This window comes from Hipposideros armiger, unplaced genomic scaffold (assembly GCF_001890085.2).
Source record: "Hipposideros armiger isolate ML-2016 unplaced genomic scaffold, ASM189008v1 scaffold_121, whole genome shotgun sequence".
NCBI classification, from domain to species: Eukaryota; Metazoa; Chordata; class Mammalia; order Chiroptera; family Hipposideridae; genus Hipposideros; species Hipposideros armiger.
The window spans coordinates 1,511,638-1,535,035 of NW_017731471.1; the positions used below are offsets into that span (position 1 = coordinate 1,511,638).

Sequence of the window (23,398 nt, forward strand, 5' to 3'; positions counted from 1 at the left end):
GGGAAGAGTGCAATGATGGTGCCAACTTGGGCCAGTGCAGCAACATCCTCCACAACTAGACTGAAGAACAAAACGACAACAACTTGTCTGTTCCCCTTCCCCCAATTCCCCAGCGCTGTTCCTATACCCCAATTCCCCAATAAAAATCTTTAAAAAAATAAAAGTACCATTTACTGAGCACTTACTATGTGCCTGCCACTGTACTTAGTTCTTTACATGCATTGCCATCATTTGTTACAACAACTCTAGGGGCTTATTTCCATTTTATAGATAATGACCCCGAGACTTAGGAAAATTGAGTAGCTTGCTCAAAATATGCATCTAGTAAGAGAGGCAACTGTGATGAATGCCATCAAATGCATTATTGTTTATATGTGTTTATCTAGCTTTTTCTTCCAGCATACTTTTGAGATACATTTCACATACAACAAAATTAATTTAAAGTATACATTTCAGTGGTTTTTAGTATATTCACGGAATTGTGCAACCATAACCATGATCTTATTTTAGAATATTTTCAACACCCCAAAAAGAAATTCCACACTTATTAGGAGTCATTCTTTTCTACTATATTCCTGCTTAACCTGCCTCTGCCCCCTAAATACTAGTTTACTGTATGTCTCTATGGATTTGCTGATTTTAGACATTTATCATCAATGGACTAATACAGTTTGTGGTCTTTTGTGACTGACATCTTTCACATACCATAATGTTTTCAATGTTTATGTTGTAGCATATATATGTACTTCATTCCTTTTTAATAGCTGAATAATTTTCAATTGTATGGATTTTATTCACGTATTCATTAGTTAATGGGCATTTGGGTTGTTTCCACTTTCTGCCTATTTTGAATAACGCTACCACAAACATGTGTGTTCAAGTTGTGTGAAAACGTGTTTTCAATTTTCTGGAAATATACCTAGGAGTGGAATTGTTGGGTCCCATTGTAACTCTATGTTAAACTTTTTGAGGACCTGCCACACTGTTTTCCAAAGTGACTGCATCATTTTACATCCCCATTCTGTGTTGTGTTTTCTTGACAGCATCCTTTTTTTCTTTTTTTCTTTTTTTTTTTTTAGCTGAGCCATCCTGCCACCTGTTGGCAGCTGACCTTGGGCCAGGATTTGAACCACTGTTGCTCAGAGTTCGCACTCTTGAGAGAGCTCTTAACCAACTGAGCCACTCGGCCAGCCCCCTGACAAGCGTCCTTTGAAACACAAAAGCTTTTAATGTTTATGCAGTCTAGGTTTTCTTTTTTTTGTTTATTTTTTTCTTATATCAGTGTCATATCAAAGAAATAATTGCCTAACTCGTGATCACAAATATTTACTCTTCTGTTTACTTCTAACAATTTTGTAAGGTTAGCTCATACACTTAAATCTATCCATTTTGAGTTAATTTTATGGATGGTGTGAGGTGTGAAGTAGGGGTCCAATTTCATTCTATTGCACATGCATAGCCAGTTTTCCAAATACCATTTGTTGAGACTATTCTTTTCCCTGTTAAATTGTCTTGGTGCCCTTGTTAAAAGTCAAAATGTCATGGCTGTGACATTTTATTTCTGGACTCTCAATTAAATTTCATTTGTCTATATATCTTTATGCCAGTACCACACTTAGTTACTGTATTTTGTAGTAAGTTTTCTTTTTCTTTTCATGATTTATTTATGGTGGAATGTTGATAGAATTATTAATCACAATGAATGAATTTTCAGTGGCAGGATTACAACAAGAATAAATATCAATAGCAATAAAAATAAAATACATTTTACATTTTCGATTAGTTTAAAGAATTTTATTAAACAACAAATTAAGTGATTTTACTTTTATCTGCTACAACATTAAAATTGTTTTATTATGCAAAGTACATTTAATATATATCACCTATCTCCCCAAACTAGAGTTAAAACTATTGAGGACTGAGGTCATGTATCATATTCTTGTAGCCTCTGCATCTAGGATATTACCCTACATATAGTAGATATTTGCTAAATGTCTGTTGATAAAATATGAAATTTTTAGTGATTTATACATTTTTTTCAAATAAACTTGTATATATTAGGAAAGGAAGTATATGAAAGAAAGGCAGTGGCTTTATTTTGAATGGTTGGTCGCCAAAATAAGGAATTATTATTTTGTTAGAAGCAAGTTAGTATTTGGAGAGGTGGATTCGTATATAGGGTTAGGCTCCAAAGTTAGTATGTAGTACAAATTAATCTGGAAAATCCCTCAAGTTGAATTTAAAATTTAACATACCTCTTTGAGTATATAATCTATACAGTAATTCTTAGCACACAAAAATGCCCAAAGGAAGGCATGAAAAGAAAGTCTCGGTGCAGGTGTCTGGGCAGTCAGATGTGTTTGCCTTGAAGATATCTATCAATTTCCCAGAGGAAATGGAGGCTAGGAAGAGGCATTCAAGGGGTTTGTCCATTCTGTCATAATATTCAACTTTTATAATTTTAATGCATATTATGAAGTTTAAACATAACAAGGAGCTACTTTTTCTGTATCTCATATAGGGAAAGGTGAGATACTTAAGTCAGAGACTCTGCTGCTCTTCATTTTATAAATATGTTTTTATATGATGTGAAAAGAAATTAAAAGTCTGTGGTAATTAATTCAATAAAATTGTTTCAGAGTTGCTGTAGTTCTATGTTTTAGTCACTCTGAAATGGGTTTGGAGCAGAGAGGTTTTGGTCCAGTTAAGAGTTTGTTGAAGTCCTGTTCAGTTGGTTACTGCTCTCAGATCACAATACATTACAAAATGATAATAAAAGCAAGATATAATTTATGTTTAGTATTTAATCTTTCATTGGTCTGGGTCTTAAGAATACTGTCCAATCATTTTAAGATGGTCACATAAAGCATTAATCAACTGTGCTTTACAGAATCTCCCTTGTAATAATTTTGAAATCAGGGAATGAGTTATTCAACTTGGTTCTCATTTTTCACTACTATTTTGCCTACTCTGGGTCTCTTGCATTTCCATATAAATTTCAGGATCAGCTTGTCAATTTCTGTCAAACAATCCATCTGGAATTTTTAAAACTAGGGACTGTGTTGAAGCTATAGATCTATTTGGGGAGTTTATGCATCCTAGGAATATTAAGTTGTGTGATCCATGTGCACAGGATGTCTTTCCATTTATTTAGGTCTTCCTTAATTTCTTTCAACAGTGTTCTTTTAGTTTTCAGTGTACAAATATACAACTCTTACACTTGTTTTGTTAAATTTATTCCTAAGTATTTATTTTTCCTTCTATTACAAGTGAGATTATTTTTTTATTTCAGAAATTTTCATTGCTAGTGTGTAAAAAAGCAGTTGATTTTGTACACTGATTTTGTGTCCTCCAGCCTTGTTGAGTTCATTTTTTAGTTCTACTATTTGTATTGGATTCCTTAGGAATTTCTAAAGACCATGACATCTGCAAATAGAGTTCATTTTACTTCTTCCTTTCCAATATTGATGCCTTTATTTTTTCCTTGCCTATTTTTTCCTGTCTAGAATCTCTACTACAATGTTGAATAGGTGTGATTAGAGGAGACATCCTTGTCTTCTGCCTAATTTTAGAGAGTATATTTAGTGTTCTATCATAAAGTATATTAGCTGTGGATTTTTCAGATGCCTTTTATCAAATTGAAGAGCTTTCCTTGTATTTTTTACTTTGTTGAGGGTTTTATCATGAAGAGGTGTTGGATTCTGTCAAATAACTTTTTCTTTATGTTTTGAAATAATTATATAGTTTTTGTCCTTTATTTTGTTAATATGATATAATATGTTGATTGATTTTGAAAAGGTAGAAACAATCCTGCCTTCTTGGAATAAATCCTAATTGGTGATGGCATGTAATTCTTTTTATATGTTGCTGAATTAGGCTTCATAGTGTTTTGCTGAGGATTTTGGCATCTATATTGATAAGAAATATTGGTCTGTAGTTTCCTTTTCTTGTGATGTCTTTGTGTAGTTTGAGTATGAATGTAGTAGTGACCTCATAAAATCAGTTGGAAAGTGCTCCCTCCATTATAATTTCTTTTGGAAGACTTTGTGAAGAATTGGTGGCTTTCTTTAACGTTTGGTAGAATTCACTAGTGAAGCCATCTAGTAATTTGTTTCAATTTGTGAAAAGATTTTTTATTATCAATTCAATCACTTCAATTGTTATGGATCTGTTCAGACTTTTTATTTCTTCTTGAGTCTGTTTCAGTAGTTTGTATATTTCTAAGAATTTGTCCATTTCATCTAAATTTTTAAATTGTTGGCATACATTTTTTCATAGATTTCTCTTATAATCTTTTTTTATTTCTGTAATGACCCATCCTTCATTCCAGATTTTAGTAATTTGAGTTTTATCTCTCTCTCTTTTTTCTTATTCAGTCTATTTAAAGGATAACTGATTTTGTTGATCATTTTAAAGAGCCAACTTTTGGATTTGTTGATTTTCTGTATTGTTATTCTGTTCTCTGTTTCATTAGTTTCTGCTTTAATTATTATTTATTTCCTTTTGCCCAGTTTGAGTTAAGGTTGTGTTTCTTTTTGTAGATTCTTAAGGTAGAAAGTTAGATTATTGATTTGAGATTTTGTTTTTAAAATATAGGCCTTTACAACCATAAATGTCCCTTTAAGGACTGGTTTTGCTGCATCGTGTTAGTTTTGTTATGTCTTCATTTTCATTCACTTGAAAGCATTTTCTAACTTCTCTTGTAATTTCTTCTTTGATTCATTGGTTTTTTAGGAGCGTGTTGATAATTTCCACATATTTGTGAATTGTCCTAAACTTCTGCAGTTATTGATTTTTAATTTCATGCCATTATGTTTGGAGAGCATATTTGTAGGATTTCAATCCTTTTAAATTTACTGATGGTTATTTTATAGCCTAGTACATGGTCTATTCTGAAGAATGTTCCATGTTCACTTGAAGAATATGTATTCTGATATTGTTGGATGCAGTGTTCTAGATATCTGTTATGTCTAGTTGGTTTATAGTTTTGTGTGGTATGTTTTTTATAATTGCCATTTTAAATTATATTTTCTATTTTACTTGAGAAACCAATACATAAGAAATAGAAAACTACTAGCCAAACCAACATATTAAATAAAAATTTAAAAAAACAATTCTGTATGTGTTCATATATCAGAATGCTTTCTTTTTAAATTTAGTTCCTGTGGAAAATAATTCTTAATAAATTATAAATTTTAAGAATAATGCTGCTTAACTTCTTATTTAATTAATAAATCATATTTGATAAACATAGTTAAATTAGCCCCATATACATTTAGAGAAATTTAAAGGAAAAATACATTAAACTGGAAAACAGAAGACATGTGTTCTAGACGTGACTCTGTCACTAACTTGCTGTATGGCCTCCATGAAGAATATGACTTGTCTGGGCTACAGGGTTTCTATCAGTAAATATGAACTATTGTGGCTCCAGTATTCTTTCTATGAGTCAGATAAAGCATGGGATTTGAGAGACTTGAGTTTATCTTATTTAGAACCTTACCAGTGTCTCTTAAGTGACCTTCACTTCACTAGGACATGGTTACTGGATCTGTAAAGTGAGGAGAATAATACATACTTTGCCAAACATTTGTTAGGATTAAATGAGATTCGTTAGGTAAAATAGCTAGCACAGAGTATGGCCAAAAATAGGTGCTTATCAAATGCTAGTTCCAAATTCCCTTCTTTATGAGTAATCAATGATGAGACTGATTAGAAGTAGTAGTAATAATGATAATTCCTATGCAGTGTCCACACAAGCCCTCTTTTAAATGATAACTAACATAAGATTTTTCACACATGGTAGGGAGAACAAACATAAATTTTTATGTAATTCTGCTAGTTTTTACAGGCTAGACAGCTATGAGGTAATAACAGAAAATTCCTAGAATATAAAATACAAAAGAAAATATCAAACCGATGTCCCTTTTCATTTATTCTTTGTGCAAAATCTATATCCCTTTGGAGAGGTAGGCATCTTTTAGAGCAGCAGTAACACTGTAACGTATATGAGCTTGCTGTTTTGATATTTATTATCTCATTTTCTCCTAACTCAGTGTCTGACATATGATAGCAATTTAACCAATGTTTATTGAATAACTAAATTATTTTTTGCAATATTTTACAAAGGTAAGTAGCATAATTATCACTATCACAATTTTTCCAAGAAAAAAAAAACTGAGCCTCAGAAGAGAGGCGAATAAACTTACATGAGATTGCAGGGTGAATTAGAAACAAATCTGAAATCTAGGTATCCTGACTATTCTGCTCCTCACTTGACCTCACCTTGTGGCTGAATTAAAGATCTTAGCCCTTGCCTGTCTATCCATTCTTCATCTGTAAAGCAATGTCTTTATTGTTTTAAAAAGCCTTTAAAAATTATTAAATTAGTGTAAGGAGGTTTTCTGATCTACTTTTCTTCCCCTTATGGAAAGGCAGTGAGGAGTAAGTCTTCTTATTGCAAGTTATTGATGGTTAATTATCTGTGAGTGTTTGTTGTTCAGATTGCTGAAAGGCAAGCAGAAGGAAAAGGGCCCAGAATGAGAGCAGACCTGGAGAAGGATTAGAGAGTATGGGAAAGCTGCTGGGACGACCAATTTCTGGTATTTTCCAAGCCAAAAATTTTATTTTCTGAATTTTACTTTAGCATATTTATATAAAATTATTGGAATATATGAACACTGCCCATTAAATATAGATAATTTTGTATTTCTTTTTTCACATCTTTTATTAGATTTATTCATGGGTTTTTAACACTTTTAAAAATATTATTTATTGAGATATAGCTAGCATACAATAGTATATCAATTTCAGGGTTACATCATAGTTATTCAACATTTATTTGCTTAAAGAAGTGATCACCATGACAAGCTATCACAATATTACTGACTGTATTTCATATGTTGTATATTATGTCCCAAGACTTATTTGTTTTACACCTAGAAATTTGAACCTCTTATTCCCATTCACCTTTTCTCCCACTTTTTAAATTTTTCAATTACAGTTGACATTCAATATACTTTATATATGTTTCATGTATACAGCATAGTGGTAATATATAATATATTTTATATAATATATAATATACAATATATTTTATATAATATATAATACATTATATAATATATAATGTATTACATATTTTATATATATATATATATATATAATTTAAGAAGTGATCCCCTTGACTAGCCTAATACCCACCTAGCACTATACACTGTTATTACCATATTATTGACTATATTCCCTATACTTTACATCCACATGACTATTTTTTAACTATTAATTTGTATTTTTTTAAAAATATTTTCTTAGGGAATCAGGGAAGGGGAACAGACAAGTTGCTATAATTTTGTTCTTCAGTCTAGTTGTTGAGGATGTCACTTCACTGGTTCATGTTGGTATTGTGATCATTGTGCTTTTCCCGAGTGAGGCAGATTGGTTGCCGGCCATTGGACGGCCACTCATGACGGCTCACGGTGGCTCACAGCAGCTCATGCTGGTTGCCAGCTGCTCAAACTGACTGTCGGCCACTCACAGTACCTTAACGCAGCCCACTGCAGCCCCACTGAAGCCTACACCATCGCCAGCAACTCACGGCAGCCCAGCTCCAGGTCAAGCTGTTGTTCACCATCTTAGCTGTAGAGGGCGCAACAACACTGGCCCATGTGGACTCTGAACTGGCTGCTCAGAGCTCACGCTCCCAAGCCAACTCTTAACCAATGAGCAACTCAGCCAGCCCCCAATTTGTATTTCTTAATTCCTTCACCTTTTTCACTCTGTCTCCGAACTTCCTCCCATCTATCACCCCAATAAATCTAGTACCCATCTGAGCATATATAGTTATCACAATATTATTGACTATATTCTTTATGCTATACCCTACATCCCTACAACCAATTTGCACTTCTTAATTCCTTCCCCTTTTTCACCCATCACTAAACACCCTCCCATCTGACAGCCATCAAAATGTTCTCTATATCTATGAATTTGTTTCTGTTTTGTTTGTTCGTTTATTTTGTTCTTTAGATAGCAAATATAAGTGCAATCATATGACATTTGTTTTTCTCTGTCTGACTTATTTCACTCAGCATAATACCCTCTAGCATATTGCAGATGGCAAGATTTCATTCTTTTTTTATGGCTGAGTAGTATTCAATTTTTTATGTGTATAAGCTCTTCTTTATCCTTTCATCCATTCAGGGACACCCAGTTTGCCTTCATATTTTTGCTATTGTAAATAATGCTGAAATGAACATATGGATACCCAAGTCCCCTTGAAGTAGCATTTGGATTTCTTTGGATAAATACCCCAAATTGGGATTATTAGATCCTTCTTTGTCTCTTGTTATAGCCTTTCTTTTAAAGTCTGTTTTGTCTGGTATAAGTATTGCTACTCCAGCTTTTTTTGTGTGTGTGTTTCCATTTTTATGAAACATCTTTTTCCATCCCTTTACTTTCAGTCTGTGTGTATCGTTTGGTCTGAAGTGAGTGTCTTGTACACAGCATATGTAAGGGTTTGGGGTTTTTTAATTCATTCAGCCACACTATCCTTTGATTGAAGCATTTAATTCATTTACATTTAAAATAATTGTTAATAGATATGTAGTTATTGACATTTTATTATTCATATTTTTGTTTGCCTTCTCTTTCATTTCCTTATCCTTCACTTTCTCCTCCTGCTCCTCCTTCTTCTTTATGAAGATTCCCTAACATTTCTTGTAATACTGGTTTGGTGGTGACAAACTCCTTTAGCTTTTTCTTGTCTGGGAAGCTTTTAATCTGTCCTTCAATTCTAAGTCATAGCTTTGCTGGGTAGAGTAATCGTGCTTGTAGGTCCTTGCTTTTCATCACTTTGAAGATTTCATGTGAATCCCTTCTGGCCTGCAAAGTTTCTATGAGAAATCAGATGACAGTCTCATGGGAGCTCCCTTGTAGGTAACTAACTGCCTTTCTCTTGCTGCTTTTAAGATTGTTTCTTTGTCTGTACCCTTGGCATTTTAATTATGATGTGTTTTGATGTGGGCCTTTTGGGGTTCATCTTGTTTGGGACTCTGTGCTTCCTGGGCTCTTAGGTCTATTTCCTTCCCATGGTTAGGAAAGTTTTTGTCATTATTTTTTCAAATAGGTTTTCAATTCCTTGCTCTCTCTGTTCTCTGGTACCCCTATGATGCAAACGTTGATATGCTTGATGTTATCCAAGAGGCCCCTTAAACTGTCCCTATTTTTTCTTTTTTCTTTTTGCTGTTCTGATTGGGTGTTTTCTGCTACCTTAATTTCTAAATTGCTGATTTGACCCAATGCTTCGTCTAATTTACTGTTGATTCCCTATAATGTATTCTTCATTTCAGTTATAAAATTCTTTATTTATGACTGGTTCTTCTTTATGTTTTCTATCTCCTTTTTCATGTTTTCTCTTTATTGAAGTTTTCCTTGATATCATTGAGCATCCTTATAACCCATGTTTTCAACGCCGAGTCTGGTAGATTGCTTTTGTCCATTTTGGTTTTTTCCTTTTTCTGGATTTTTGTTCTGATCTTTTATCTGGGACATGTTTCTTTGTCCCCACATTTAGCTTCCTCCCTGTGTTTGTTTCTACATACGAGGTAGGGCTGCTATGTCTTGTGGTCTTAGTAGAGTTGCCTTATGTAGTAGGTGTCTTTTGGGTCCCAATGGCACAGTCTTCCTGGTCACCAGAGCTGGGTGCTCCAGGTGTGTCCCTTGTGTGGGTTGTGTGCATCCTCCTTTTGTAGTTTAGCCTTCGTTGCTGTTTGCACTCAATGAAAGTGGTTGCCCCTCAGGCTCATTGGTTATGAGGAGTGGCTGAGACTACAATTGAGGAGTTGTGGTGCAGAGGCTGACCTTACAGAGCTGGATTTGCTCTAGCAGGACTCTGGTGCCTGCCCAGTCTGCCCTTTGGGTGTGTTGTCCTTGGAGGCAGTTGGTTCAGTCTGAAGCTAGCCACTCTGCATGCCAGCCCTGGGGCCTCCTCGGAAGGGACCCACTATAGGCCAAGTTTATCTACAACCTATGCTCTGCCTGAGGCCATCTGGCATGAGTTGCAAAGCAATCTGCAGATGGATGTCTCACATGCTGTACTTGGAGGTGCCTTGAGAACCCAAGATGCAAACCAAGTCTCGGTGTCACTAGTGTGGGGTTTAGGGCTGCTCAGCAAAAAGTATGGGACATTCCAAAGCCAGATGCTTGTTTGGGTTTTGTGAACATTTGAGAGATTTTAGAAAAGTCTGAATCATTTGGCAAGATAGGCCATTTGTACATAAAAGCTACTGGAAATGGCTTGGGTGTGCCTGAACGTTGGGTGAGGTGGGGTCTCACAATCATGAGGGCAGAGCAAACAAACAGTGTTAGCCAGGTTTTTGGAGACTCAGATATAGTGGCTAGCTGCATCTACACACTGGGAGGGGGCAAGGCTCAACAAAGAAACAATGTCTTCCACCAGCTCCTCTGTCTGGGAGAAAGCTGCTCCTCCAGCCCTCGCTTTGAAGCCAGACACTTGAGTTCCTCCCCGTATGTCCCTGGCATCGTTCAAGCTGCTACCTCAGTGCTGGAGCTCAGAGCAAGTGAGTCTATCAGTGAGTAAGTCTATGCACAGGCCCTATAAAAGGATTACCTGGGACTGCAGCCACCATCTGTCTCACTCAGCCACAATCTCCAATGGTTTTCACAACCAGAATTTATGAGGACTTCTCTCCCCAGCACTGAACCCCTGAGTTGGGAAGCCTAGTGTGAATCAGGGACCCCTTGCTAATCCGTATGTGTGTGGGCATCCACAGCTGAGATATCCTTTCTGATTTTTAATGGTCACACATGGATGTGTGGGACCAGCCTGTTCTGTGTCTCTGCCCCTCTTACCAGTGTTAAGGTGGCTTCTTTTCTGTGTCCTTAGTTGTAGGACTTTGGTTCAGCTAGACTTCAGGCAATTGTCAATGATGGTGGTCTGTAGTTTAGTTGTAATTTTAATGTGGCCATGACAGGAAGTAAGCACAGTGTTTACTTACTCAGCTATGTTGCCTGGAAATCTCCAAATATTGCTAATTCTTAAGTGTGATTTTATTTGACCTTGCCCCTTATTGGTGTCTCCCCCATTCCTTCAAACACATATCTAATTTTACAACACAAGGCAGTGTTAAAAATTAAAAATTGAAAAAAAATTGAAATATGGAAATTCCCTTTAGTTTCATCTTTTTTGGAATGCTTTAATAATATTGGAGTTCAGCTGCCTTTTCTTCTAATAATCAGTAGAGCTTCATTGGCAATGCAGCTGGTTCACTTGTTGCCTATTATGTGGTATCTGTGGTATAACTGACAGGAAAAAAGCAATGAGACAGGCTACGAAAACAATGAGCTCAGCTATCGAGTTTCAGACATTCTGTTCTCTATGGTTGTAAAATTTCATGCTTTCTTTTTCTCATGTGAATTTTAGGTTTCCAGATGTCCTGTGCCCATATGACTGTTCTGTGTTTCTGTGCCATATCCCATTTTCACCTGTATCAGAATACATAATGGTTCTCCCATTTGAACCAAGTCAGACAGTTAGTTGACTACTGTTGGCATTTGTTTTCGCCCCCACCCCCACTGAACTGGTTGAAATATGTCCCACATTCTCCAGACTAAAACTTTCACCAAATTTTCTACCGTATTTGAATCACTATGAGGCAGAATAATAACCAAAGTGAGAGCCCTGTTAGTCATATTAAAAGATGATGGCAGTGGTTTCCTATAGACTTATGACTTACTCAGAGGCCAGGACAGTTTGACCTTTTAACTTTCAATTGTTTTTACCTAGAAATCATATAAGTTGGAAACAGAAAAGATAATAGTCCTATAAGTTTTATTTTTAATTTAATTTTCTTTTGGTAGGGACATGAAGATTAATCTGTCCTGACTTGTTTTCTCTAGGTTGGGTTAAATAGATGAAGAAATAAGCTCAGACCAATTATAGTAAGTGATCATTTAGTTGACATGCCCATTGGAAGGCATTAGCATTTTAAATAATATGATATACTGGTAAACAGTGTGCTGGTGTATATGCTAAGAATGTTTTTCTTATTTTCAAATGATTTGATTATAATAACAAAAAGCTACTTAATACAGTAATTATATCAACCTAATTGAATCTTGTTTTGATTGACAATATAGAGTACCTGACACATAGCAAATACTTACTAGAGGTCTGTGAAATTAAATTTAACTTAAATAAGCATTTTAGTATCGTGAAGGTTTTGGGGGTTATTATTATAAACAAAAGTTATTATAACACCTTTTATTTAAACAGCAGTTTCAACTTTCATAATACTTTTTAACATGAGTTTTTTTTCGTTTGCTGCTTTCTCTAACTTCATTGGGTAAGTAAAGCAAGTATTATTATTCTCATTTCATAAATGAACTAGGTTGTACAGCTAGTAAGTGACAAACTCAGGAGTTTAATCCTAATATATTGACCCCTAGTACTCTGAGGCTTATATTTTTATTATTTAATATTTGATATCTAGTAGTATGCTAGATATCAAAGTTTATTGCATTAAGAATTTAAAAATTCATATATCCCTACAAAACCTTTTAAAAACATACTTTTAGAAATACACAGGTACTTTAAGAACCTAAGCACATATAAATCCTTCCATGGGATGACCATGACTACTCCACATGTACTTTAATAGCATGAAATATGAAATATTTGTTAAGAAAACAAACCAGAAAGAGAGGCTACCAAAATATATAGAGATCATTTTTCCTGTTAAAGTTCTAACTTTGAAAAGTTAGCTAAAGAGGGAACTGTTTTCTTTTTATCTGTGCCAAATACTGCTGAATATATATATTCAGAAAATCTCTCCATGTAGTCTTTAAAATTTGAAAATGAAAAGGCCAAAATGGAAAATCACTTCTTATAATTCATGAGCCTTTATCTGTTATTAGATTATACATTTTTTGATGGAAGGAATATTGTCTTGTACATATTTGTGCATACTTCAGTGTCTTACTCATAGTAAAAACTCAGACATTTGAGGGAAATGGGGCTTAATTTTCTTTTAATTCATTGCCTTTGATGGTTTGAACCCATCTTTATAAAACCTAAGAAAGTAAAAAAAAAAAATCAGGGCACTTTTTTACTTTCTTTGGTAACAATTTCAACATCACTATAAAAAAATTTAAAATATAATCTAATGTTTCTTTCCTACCTAAAAAGCTTCTAATTTGTGAGATAAGGGGCAGTAAGGAAGGGGAATCTTTGTTTTTATGTTCTAAACCTTTGATATATATGAGTTTTGCAATGAGTATGCATTACCTTGTAACAAGAGAGCAAAAACACACCCATATCTAACACAGGAAAAAAGAAAAAAGACAACAAAGTTTTCAGTTCAAATTTCCCACAGGATAAAGGTTGAATGCCTTAGTTTAGTAGATGGGGTCTTTAACCCGAGACTTCCAACTTCTTGTAAGTTTCATCTCTCCACCAACATGCCTCCCCCCTAAACACACATGCATACACCCCTACTCACCAGTGAAATAGAGCTATATTTTTTAAAGACACCATGCTTTTTCTCTCTAGCTTCCTAATGTGTGTATACTCTACTTATTCTATAAAGCCCTGCCCTCCCTCTTGTTTCCAATGAGATTCCTTCGAGACCCAGCTCAAAACACACTTTTTCAGTCCATAGAAGAATTAGTGCTCTCTCCTCTGTATACCACAGTACTGTGTTACACAACATTTTCCACATTAAATTGTGGCCAGAGCAAGAACCATGAGTCATATTTTAGAAATCTTTGTACCTCTTTTCCTCTTCCACCATGCCTGTGCCATAGAAGGCATTCAATAAATGCTTGTTGAGTGAATAAATAAATGAATGCATTAACTAATTGATATCTTTATCTAAGGTAATAAAACTCAAGTCAAGTGAATAAATATTGTTAAAATATTTAATAAATAGTAAAATGTCATTCAAACTGAAAATCAGTGTGTTTTATTGGATAGAACTCCAGCTTTGGAGTGAGGAAGATCAGGTTTATTGTAGCATTCACCAATTCTTAGCAGTGTGACCTTTGGCAAGCGACCTCATCTCAGTGGGCTTCACTTCTTTGATTTATATTATGGGGCTAATAATATCTACCTTGAAGACAGTTGTGAAGACCCGAATCACCTAGCCCAGTATCTGGCAAAAGCCAGGTGTTCATTAAATGGTAGTTATTACTGTTGGCTTTATCAGTTTGTGCAATATTTCAGTTTGGTATATTTGTTACCATCACACATTTGATTATCTATGCTAGCTGTCTAATGGCTGCTAATTTTTTTTGTCCTTGAGCACATTTTAAACTTTTCATGTTATATAATACTTTAGACACTGTCTGCAGCACTTAGATCAGTGCTGGCCACATACTTGATTTTTAATTACTGGGTTAGAATAGTGGCTTATGGTGAAAAGAACACTGGATTTGGAGTCAGGAGACTAGCATAACATACATTAAATAGCATTCCTTTTACTAGGCCTACTCAGCTCCTTCATTTGTGAAATTAAGGAATAAGACATCTTGAGTCATTGAAATCTCACAAATTCTGTGATCCTAGATTAGATAATTGATCCTTTTCATGAAATAAAGAATTGTACTGTAGATAAATAAATTCCTATATTCACATAGAAAAATGTAAGGTCTGGGTATTTGACCAACCATCCCAGTTTTCCCAGAATTGCACCAGCTTTAAGACAGAAAGCCATGTGCCCCATGAATCTTCTCCATTCCAGGGGAAATCTACAGTTAGTCTTGTTAGCTCCAGGTAGTTTGGCAAATAAAAGGTATTTTTTTCTTTGTAGCTGCTTAAAACTTTTGTCAATTCCACATTGACGAATAATGCTTGGTCTTGGGGGGTAGAGAAAAGAAATTGAGAAGGAGAAAAATCAAGAAGAGCTCACAATGTACAAATAAGCACCCTGCTCTGGGTAATCATAATTCACTGTCATTGAACTAGTAGCTGTGGAGAAGAACTTTTATGTAACAGGCACTATGTTAGGTTATGCTGTCAAGGGTACAGACATAGAAGATTCTATCTGTGTACCCAGCCTAAGTATTTGTATGTAGGAGTAGGGTAGAGGGAACGTAGGACATCTATCTAGGGAAAAGTATCCACATACCACAAGGTGGTGTATAATAGCAAAATGTGTTAGACTGTTCAGGGAAAGAAGGGGAAGCGAATGAGGACTAGAAGAGGTAGGATTTAAGTCTGCATAGGATTTGGATTGGCTATGGAAGTGGCAGGCAGACAACCCCAGGGGTAGAGCACATGCTGCTAGATAATGCACACATCCTACACTTAACTGATTGCTAATGGACTTCCAACGCCCTTGAAGAAATAACATGGCATCTTAAAGGGGGCTGTGCCATTAATAAACAAAAGGAAATCCTCCTAGAAAAGGTAAATTTGGGGGTAAGTGAGGCAGTGAGGGTGGTGGGGATAAATAAGATCAAGGGAACTGGCAAAACAGAATTATGATCCAAATGGTTGCAAATTTTCTTCTAAGTTTTTCCCTCTCTTTTAAGGTTATCACACTTAGCTCTCTGTTGTCACAGTCTTGTTTGGCCCTTACCACTGCATTATTGACATTGGCATGCTGTAGGGGAAAGGACACAGGCTTTGGAGGCCAAGCAGACCTCCACCACTTACTAGCTTTGTGGTTTTGGGCAAGTGAACTACGCTTGCTGGGAACCTGTTTGCTCATTGTTAAAATGGGAACAAACATACCTATTTCACTGGGTTGTTCTGAGGAATAGTAAAATAATTAATGTGTATAACATGCCTGACACTGTAGCTGGAATATACTAGTGACTCAATAAATGGTAATATTTTCTACTAGGGTTATGATCATGAATTTGATTATTTGTCCAGCTAAGAGGTAGGGTCTCCCTCAAGTGGCCTCAGAAAGAGACTCCTAAAGAGGAGTTGAAAACAGAGATGAAATACATTAGAGTCTGTTTTGATCACTCCTCATATCTCATCTGGTGATCTTGGCCTCTTCCCCCACTACCGTGTGTGTGTCTGTGTGTGTGTGTGTGTGTGGGGGGGTGTCTGTGATTTAAGTCAGGATACTACACTAGCCCCTCTTAGGTCCATCAGGACATACATTTCTTTCCTTGACTTGGCTCTCTCTTTGTGTCGTGCAAGGAGCATGGCAAGCAGAGCAGGGCAATTTGTATATGCAGGGGAGGTACAGTTGGCTACTAATTATCTTCATGTGTTGAAAGTTGATTCCTTACACCCCACTTCTGTGCACTGGCAAGAGCAGATTAATAGGCATGAGCTGTAGGGAAAATTTCCCTGGTGAAGGAAATAAGACCTTGTCACTTAGTGGGAAAGCTGGGTCACTGAGTGGCCTCATTACTTTCTCCAGTGTCTTTCTTTGGTTAACGTTTAAAGTCCAGTAAGTTTGCTTTCAAAGCCGCTCAATGTCTCTGTTAGTGCTCACTTTATTTTTTTAAGAATTTCTCCCTCCCCTCAGCCCTGCCCTCAGCACCCCTAGCCTTCCTTTGAACCCTTTCCACCCTCCTACCAATCTCCCACAAACCATCTTCTCAGCCTTCCCTCTACCCTCCCCTAATCCCTCCATACTTCACTCAATCTCCCTCTGACCCAAACATTCCCCTATTCTCTCCATCTCCACCTACCCCATCACCCACTGATCTATCTACCTCTGGAATATTCAGGACCCCACCCAAACTTTTAGCCTTTTCCAATCCCCTTTATTCCTCACAACTTGTCCCTTATCCTCTTCCCTCTGATAAGCCAAGAAATAATTCAAGCACCAGTAGAAATTGCCAATGTTTATTGATTTAAAAAATATCACTTGCAAATTTATATTCTTTATTGAAAAGATGTTGCAATTTTTGTGATAGAGAAAACATTGATAAGAAAAAAAATCAAGTAAGCCTAACAACTACACTTTTTCAATGTTAGTTTCTAATATCTATTCTCATGCATATTGTGAGTATAATTTGTAATTAAAACAGCCCCACCATTAATGTAGGGTTGAAAGAAAAGGGCATGCAGGGTTAGTGAAAAAATGACAGCTCAAAGTCATCAGGTTCAGTCCATGATCCAAGAGGCAAGGTCATTGTACAGGTAGCCTTAGTTCATTGCCAGAGATTCAGTGGAAAATTTTGGAAGCAGCAAATGCTGATGACAGCTGAGGTAACAGAAGACAGGTTGCCAGGAGCAGTCACTAGGACAAAGGATCTACCCAGCAATTATTGCATCATGACGTCTTCTATTCCACCTGTGCTTGAAGCAATTGTTGTGACAATAACGAGATGGAAAGGACACAGTGCGGCTACTCCACTCAATATTTGGGTCATGTGTTTCAAGCCAGTGAATTCCAAGAATCAGAGGGTATCTTGGTGCATGAATGATATCAAACTGGATCTCTTCAATGTGGTTTCCAATTTTAACTTCAACAGGTGGTGTTTCCTTGGTTATGGGTCCATTAATCAGTGGACGGCCATCTACTGTTTCGAGCATCAGAGGGAAGATGTTATTGCGGATAGGCAGCTTCTCTCGAAGGACCACAGAATGGTCAATGCTGTTTCTGTAGGAGCCTGAATCCACCATTGCTTGCTCAAAGAATTGTCGTCTTCCCAGTCGAATTTCAACAGTAAGCCATAGGGTACGGGACATGGATATTGGAAGTGAGGGGGATGCATATTTATAGATTGGCCCGCCCGGATTCCCCCTTACCGCCGGGCCTCGATGTTTCCCGCCTGCTGGGCATGATGAGGCTTGACAGGGCAATCTCTGGCAAAATGACCAGGATGACCACAGTAGAGGCACAAGTGGCCTTCACGGCGGCGGGCCCATTCAGCTTCACTGAGGTGTGGATGATTGCTTGCAGCCTGCACAGGCTGGTTTTCAGCTGAAGGACTCTCAGGCCCAGCTCTCTCCTCAGAGGAACTTGCCCCTTGTGAATTTGGATCAGGCTTACCACTTAGCTTCTGTTCTAGGCTGATGCACTGGGTGATCAGATCACATAGGTTGGTGGCTGGGCTTGTGTGAGACAATTCATTTGGGATAGAACTGGCAAGCCCTTCCTGAAATTGGATGCAGAGAGTGCTTTCATTCCAGTTTAGATCTTGAGCAATGAGGTAGAAGTGGGTCGCATACTGGTAGACCAGGTCCTCCCCTTGGCAGAGCTGACGGATGTGGTAGTTGGCATCTTCCATGTTTTCTGGGTTGTCAAAAGCATCCCGGAGCACTTGTATGAAACTTTCAAATTGCTCCAGCAGGGGGCTTTGCATATCTACTAAGGGCTGGAACCACCTTCCTGTCTCACCTGAGAAGCAGTTGCCAACGAAGCTCACCAGGGCTGCTTCAGTGGGATACAGGTGCCCTCTGACTCTCATGTAACTATTCAGTTGAACCAGGAACTCAGGAAGCTTCTGGGCATCCCTGTTGAAGGCGAAAGGGTATTCTAAGGGGAGAGCTTCAGCCTCTAACCCACTGGGGGACTGTGGGAACTCTGAAGCTGCTGATGTCTCAATAATGATTTGGTCCTCCAGGGAGTCTTGGGGTGCTGAGAGCTCTAGTAACTCATGGGCATTTGAAGGATCCAGGGTCTCCTGGGGTACTTGAAACTCCAGATGCTCAAGAGGTTTTAGGTGTATTGAGGTTTCCTGGCATTCTGGTGCCTCCTGGAGCTCCTGGGCATTTGGGGGATCCTGGAGCTCTGAATTCTGGGGCTCCTGGGCCTCTGGGGCATCCTGTGTATCAGGGGACTTCTGAGCCTCCTTGATTTCTGGGGCCTTGTGGGTCTCCTGAGCCACTGGGGTATTCTGGGACGCTTTAGCTTCCGGAGGCTTTTGGAAATTCCAGGCTGCTGGGAACCCATGGACCATTGGAAGTGCCTGGGGCTCCTGGGTTGCTGGGAGCTCCAGGGACTCTGGGGCTGCTGCAGGCTTTAAAGACTTCTCGGTCTCCTGGGCTATTGGGGTCACCTGGGGCTCCTGGGATGCTGAAGGCCCCCAGGCTTGGAGCTCCTGGGGTTCTCTGGACTTCTGGGGCTCCCCAAACTCTGGAGGATCCAGGGACTCTTTGGGCTTGGGAGGCTCCTGGGCCTCTGAGGGCTTCTGGAGTCGTTCATCCTCCATGGCTGCTTGGGGCTTCTGGAGCTCTGGGATTTGGGCCTGGAGGGCAGCATTTTCTTCCATCAGCCTCTGCACTTGGGCCTGCAGAATTTCATTTTCCAATTTCAGAGCAATATAGGAGGCCGCTAAGTCCTCCACCATCTTTTGAGGAAATGGGCTCGGTTTGGCAGTTTGCTGCCAAGAGAGATTGTTTGGGTTCTTGTGAGGTCTTTGTAAAAGCTCCTCACAGGCAGATGTCAAGCTCCTTAAATTTTCCAGGAGGTGGGGATTTGAGCCCTGCCAAGTTTGATTACCAGGAGGTTACTGGGAGCCTCCAGAGATCAGCAAAGGGAAGTATCAGATACACTGTGAAGAGAGTGGGATCTGAGGATCAGAAATTTTGGAAAGAAGTCATTCAAAATAAATAAGAACAAAACATGACCAACACTGCTGAATTTCTTTTACTATAAGCTCATATTCACCACTTGGGTCATGTATGCTGGCTCTGACCCCATGACATTTTATGAACAGCATTTGACCCAGACTGCATGTGATTTTGCATTCTTCTATTGAAACTTAACATTATATTAGAATCAACTTCTCTATATTATTTTCTATTTTTACGTAGTCTTTAATTTCTGTCTGCCTAATAATCCCAATGTAACACTTGGATTTTAACAGCTGCATTCAATGACTAACTCAAATGTTTGAGCAATGTGGGGATTTTAGGCTCTGTGGTGGGCCAGCCCAAGAGATATTTTTGGGTGGCTGGGGTAGGAAGTAAGGGGGAGCTCTTTCTGACACCTCAGAAATTGTACCACATAAGTAACCGCACAAGACCAGCCTCAGAAGAAAACAAGCAAAAGTTGACTAAGTATACATGTGTATATGCGCTCAGCAGACACATGCATGATATTTATAAAATGGCTCAAAATAGTTAAGAAAATAACTTTTATAAAGGTACATTACCATTCAGAAACTTAGTCCAGGAGCTTGGCTGTCTGCATACCCATCGCTGAGGAGGGAAGTGTGTGAATGGCTGTGGAGGCTTGCCTTTTCTGCACACACTGAACTCAAACAAACACACCCACTCCCGAGAACACGTTCCAACTCTCCTCTGTAACTTAGCTATTTTGAGTGTGGAAGTTTTTTTTTTTTTTGACAGTACCTCACAGTTTAGAGCTGCAAGGAAAGTAGGATGCTGTGCCGATGTGAGGCAGCCTCATGTACTCAGTCCTTGGTTACATTAATAAATATTTGGCCAGGAAATTGGGAGTAATACCATTGCCCTTGTGAAAAGTTGCAAACATTTCTGAATGACCACAGTGGTTTGGGACTTTATTTTTTATGTCTGTCTCATGTAACCTCCCCTCACTCTGTCCACACTGGGATGTTTGTTTAATTCTCATTCAGAGAGCAGCCTGAAGCCCTTCAGCCTTCCCCCCACCCATGTACTTAGTCCCTAGAGTCCCTCCATGCAATGTTTTTGTGGAAACTTTACCATGGACAGATCTAGGCAAGGTATAATAGGATAAGGCTGTGGAGGAGGCCAACTTTGTTGAAGGGTACTTGCAACAGTCTTGCAGGGACCCTGGCTCCTTCTGTGCATCTTGGTTCTCATCCTTCTTTGAGCCACCCAGGTGCTCTAGGCAACACTCAGGTAGCCACTAAGGGCTGGCCACTTGAGAAGTGACTTTGCTCAAGATCTCACCTTCAGTTCTCATGACAAATCACAGTCACACCCTGGGCATGTGCCACATGGCAATTTTAGGTAAGGCTCAGGGACAGCTATTTTAATCTTAGTAAGGAATGGGGTTGAGGATTGTCTTTGGCCAGTTCAAATCACATATCAAGTCAGTCATGGTCCCAAGTCTCCTTTAAAAATGGTCAGTTCCACATTAGTCAGCATAATAGGATAAACCCTGGTGATGGCATATGCCCAAACCACAGCAAGTTGACAGACTGGACTAGCTGGAGCTGAATGTAGAGGCTTTGAAAAGAAAAGGAAAGTATTTTGCAACTTAAGTTATATTCCTTTCCTCTTTTTTAATGTTTTATTCTTTAGAAACACACTACATATAAAAATACCACCATTATCAGGAAACAACATGTTCTATGTATGTGAATTTTCCAGATAATTGAAGCCTTCCTTTTGAGACTCCAAAACACAGAGTTGATATTTACCTTACGAATTATAAAATGAGAGAAATTTTTATAGCACGCATTACACTTCTTTTACCATTCCAAAGTAGATGATTTTGAACATAATTGATTTTTTAATGGTTTGGGTTCATACTTACACAAACCAGTTCCTTTACTGTGCTGTAACACAGTGTTGCCTTCCGAAAGCTACTGAGAGGTAGGTATAAAGTGGCCTGTCTCCAAATTAAATACCTCCAGATTGCTTTGCTTTCCAACTTCTTGTAATTTATTTTTCCTTTGTATTTTTTTCTACCATTTTGCTATCAGGCTGGCATATAGCCCTTCACACCTGTTACCTATATACCTTTCTATATGAAGTATAAACAAATTTGGCAAATTACTTAGTCCTTTAAAAGTTAGTCTCAAACTGGTTATAAAACTGTAAAATTGAGCTATTTTACTTAACTTTATCGAGTCATTGCAAAGATGTAGTGAAATAATGCATTATTTCACTTAGTGAAAAAGTGTCACTTAGTACAGTGTCTAGCAACTAGTATCACCCAATAGATCAATAGTAATAATAATAGTAAGCTGTAGCCACAGTAACCTCACTTTAATTTACTTTTAAATTATCTGAATTGGGAAATTAGATAGGTAAACTTGCTAGAATTGTATAGAGGCTGAGCAGATACTCTCATAAGAAGAAATTTCCAGTGCATGCATTTTACGGCATTTATTTTTCAGCACTCAGGGGCTTTTCCCCCTCTCCCTGACTGGGTTATGGATGATTTAGTTTTCCAAATAATGTTCTAGAATCAGAAAAGAGGCACCTGAGCAGAAAAATGAGATGATTAACAAGGGTATTGTGTAGCAGCAAAGACAGATGTTCAGAAAGTCTATGGACTAAAGCACTGAATGGTGCTTTGCCTGCAGGTATATTTATCCAGTGGGTAAACACAGAAACCTTTTTCCCCCCTCCCACCCCCTGCAAAAGAGCAAAGACCAAATTCAACATTTGTAAGTACAAGTTCAAAACTGCCTAAACATAGAGAGATAATTATTCTCTTTTGAGTGGATATAAAGAGCTACACTGACTTTTTGTCAAAATACCTAAAGTAGTTTTAATATACTGAAATAATTAAATAAGAATAGGAAAGTAATCACATCCAAACTCTCATCATATTTCCCCTACACTTTAATCCTTCTTCTTACACTCACAACACAATGAAATATGCAGAGCCTTTAGAATGCTTATGAAAACATTTTAAGTAAAAGAGGTTTTGTTAACTGGGCAAATAAATTTTTAGGGAAAAAAGAAGACAAATATGTTCACTTAACAGTTATAAAAAGACTGCATAGTTATGCTCAGATATGTTAATATGTTACACATGTTGATTGTTAGCTTAGGGAGAAAGGGAAGGGAAAGGTTGAATATGAAATTCTACTTTGTACATTAGGTCTCTGCTGGAGTCTGCCACCAAAGCTGGCTGGGCTTCATCCTCAAGCACCTCAAGCTCCTGCTCCTCCCTCTTCCCACCTTGGAAAAAGGTCAACAGGACAGGTTACTCCACAGGTTCCCTGGCTCAATGCCCAGCTACCTCTTGGGGGTAGTTCCACCCTGGTTTCTGATTTGTTTAACATACTATTCTTATGGTTGTGTTAGAGCATTTTCTTAAGTTTAACCCATAATGTGCTTAGTAAGATTGAAACTTTTCACTGTTAATACCATACAGCACTGGGAATACATGAGTTCCCAATTCTTTTAGAAGTTGGAAACCTTTCCAAGAATTCTCTTTACTCATATTACTGGACTCCAGAGCACCTGGTGATGGAATAGAAACAGGGTCTACCCCAGTACAACTCTAAAGGAAATACAGTTTGTCACCCTTTCATCTCCGTTTATGACATTTATCATCTTCTCATTTTATTTCTTGTTATTTACATACTTAGCTGACTTTTCTCCTTGATCACCTGTCACTATGGGAAAATGAATCCCTATCGAAATACTACCTCACAGAGTTATAAAAGGAACTTTCTTGAGGTGTTTGCATTTTCATAGGATATCCTGAAATGTTGTAACCCCATCAAGACCCTACTGTGGGGAGAGATATTCTGGAACAGAGATACAATTTTT

General features: G+C 37.7%; 1 protein-coding gene across 1 annotated transcript; it reads right to left on the reverse strand.

Annotated features, from left to right (window-relative positions):
- Nucleotides 1–17,736: 17,736 nt before the first annotated feature.
- On the reverse strand, nt 17,737–20,126 carry RTL3 (retrotransposon Gag like 3). The gene is made up of 2 exons (XM_019648188.1): nt 20,092–20,126; nt 17,737–19,488 (listed from the first exon to the last, which is right to left on the reverse strand). The coding sequence occupies exon 2, from the start codon at nt 19,282–19,284 to the stop codon at nt 17,737–17,739; it is 1,548 nt and encodes a 515-aa protein (XP_019503733.1). The 5' UTR covers nt 19,285–19,488; nt 20,092–20,126.
- Between the last annotated feature and the right edge of the window lie 3,272 nt (nt 20,127–23,398).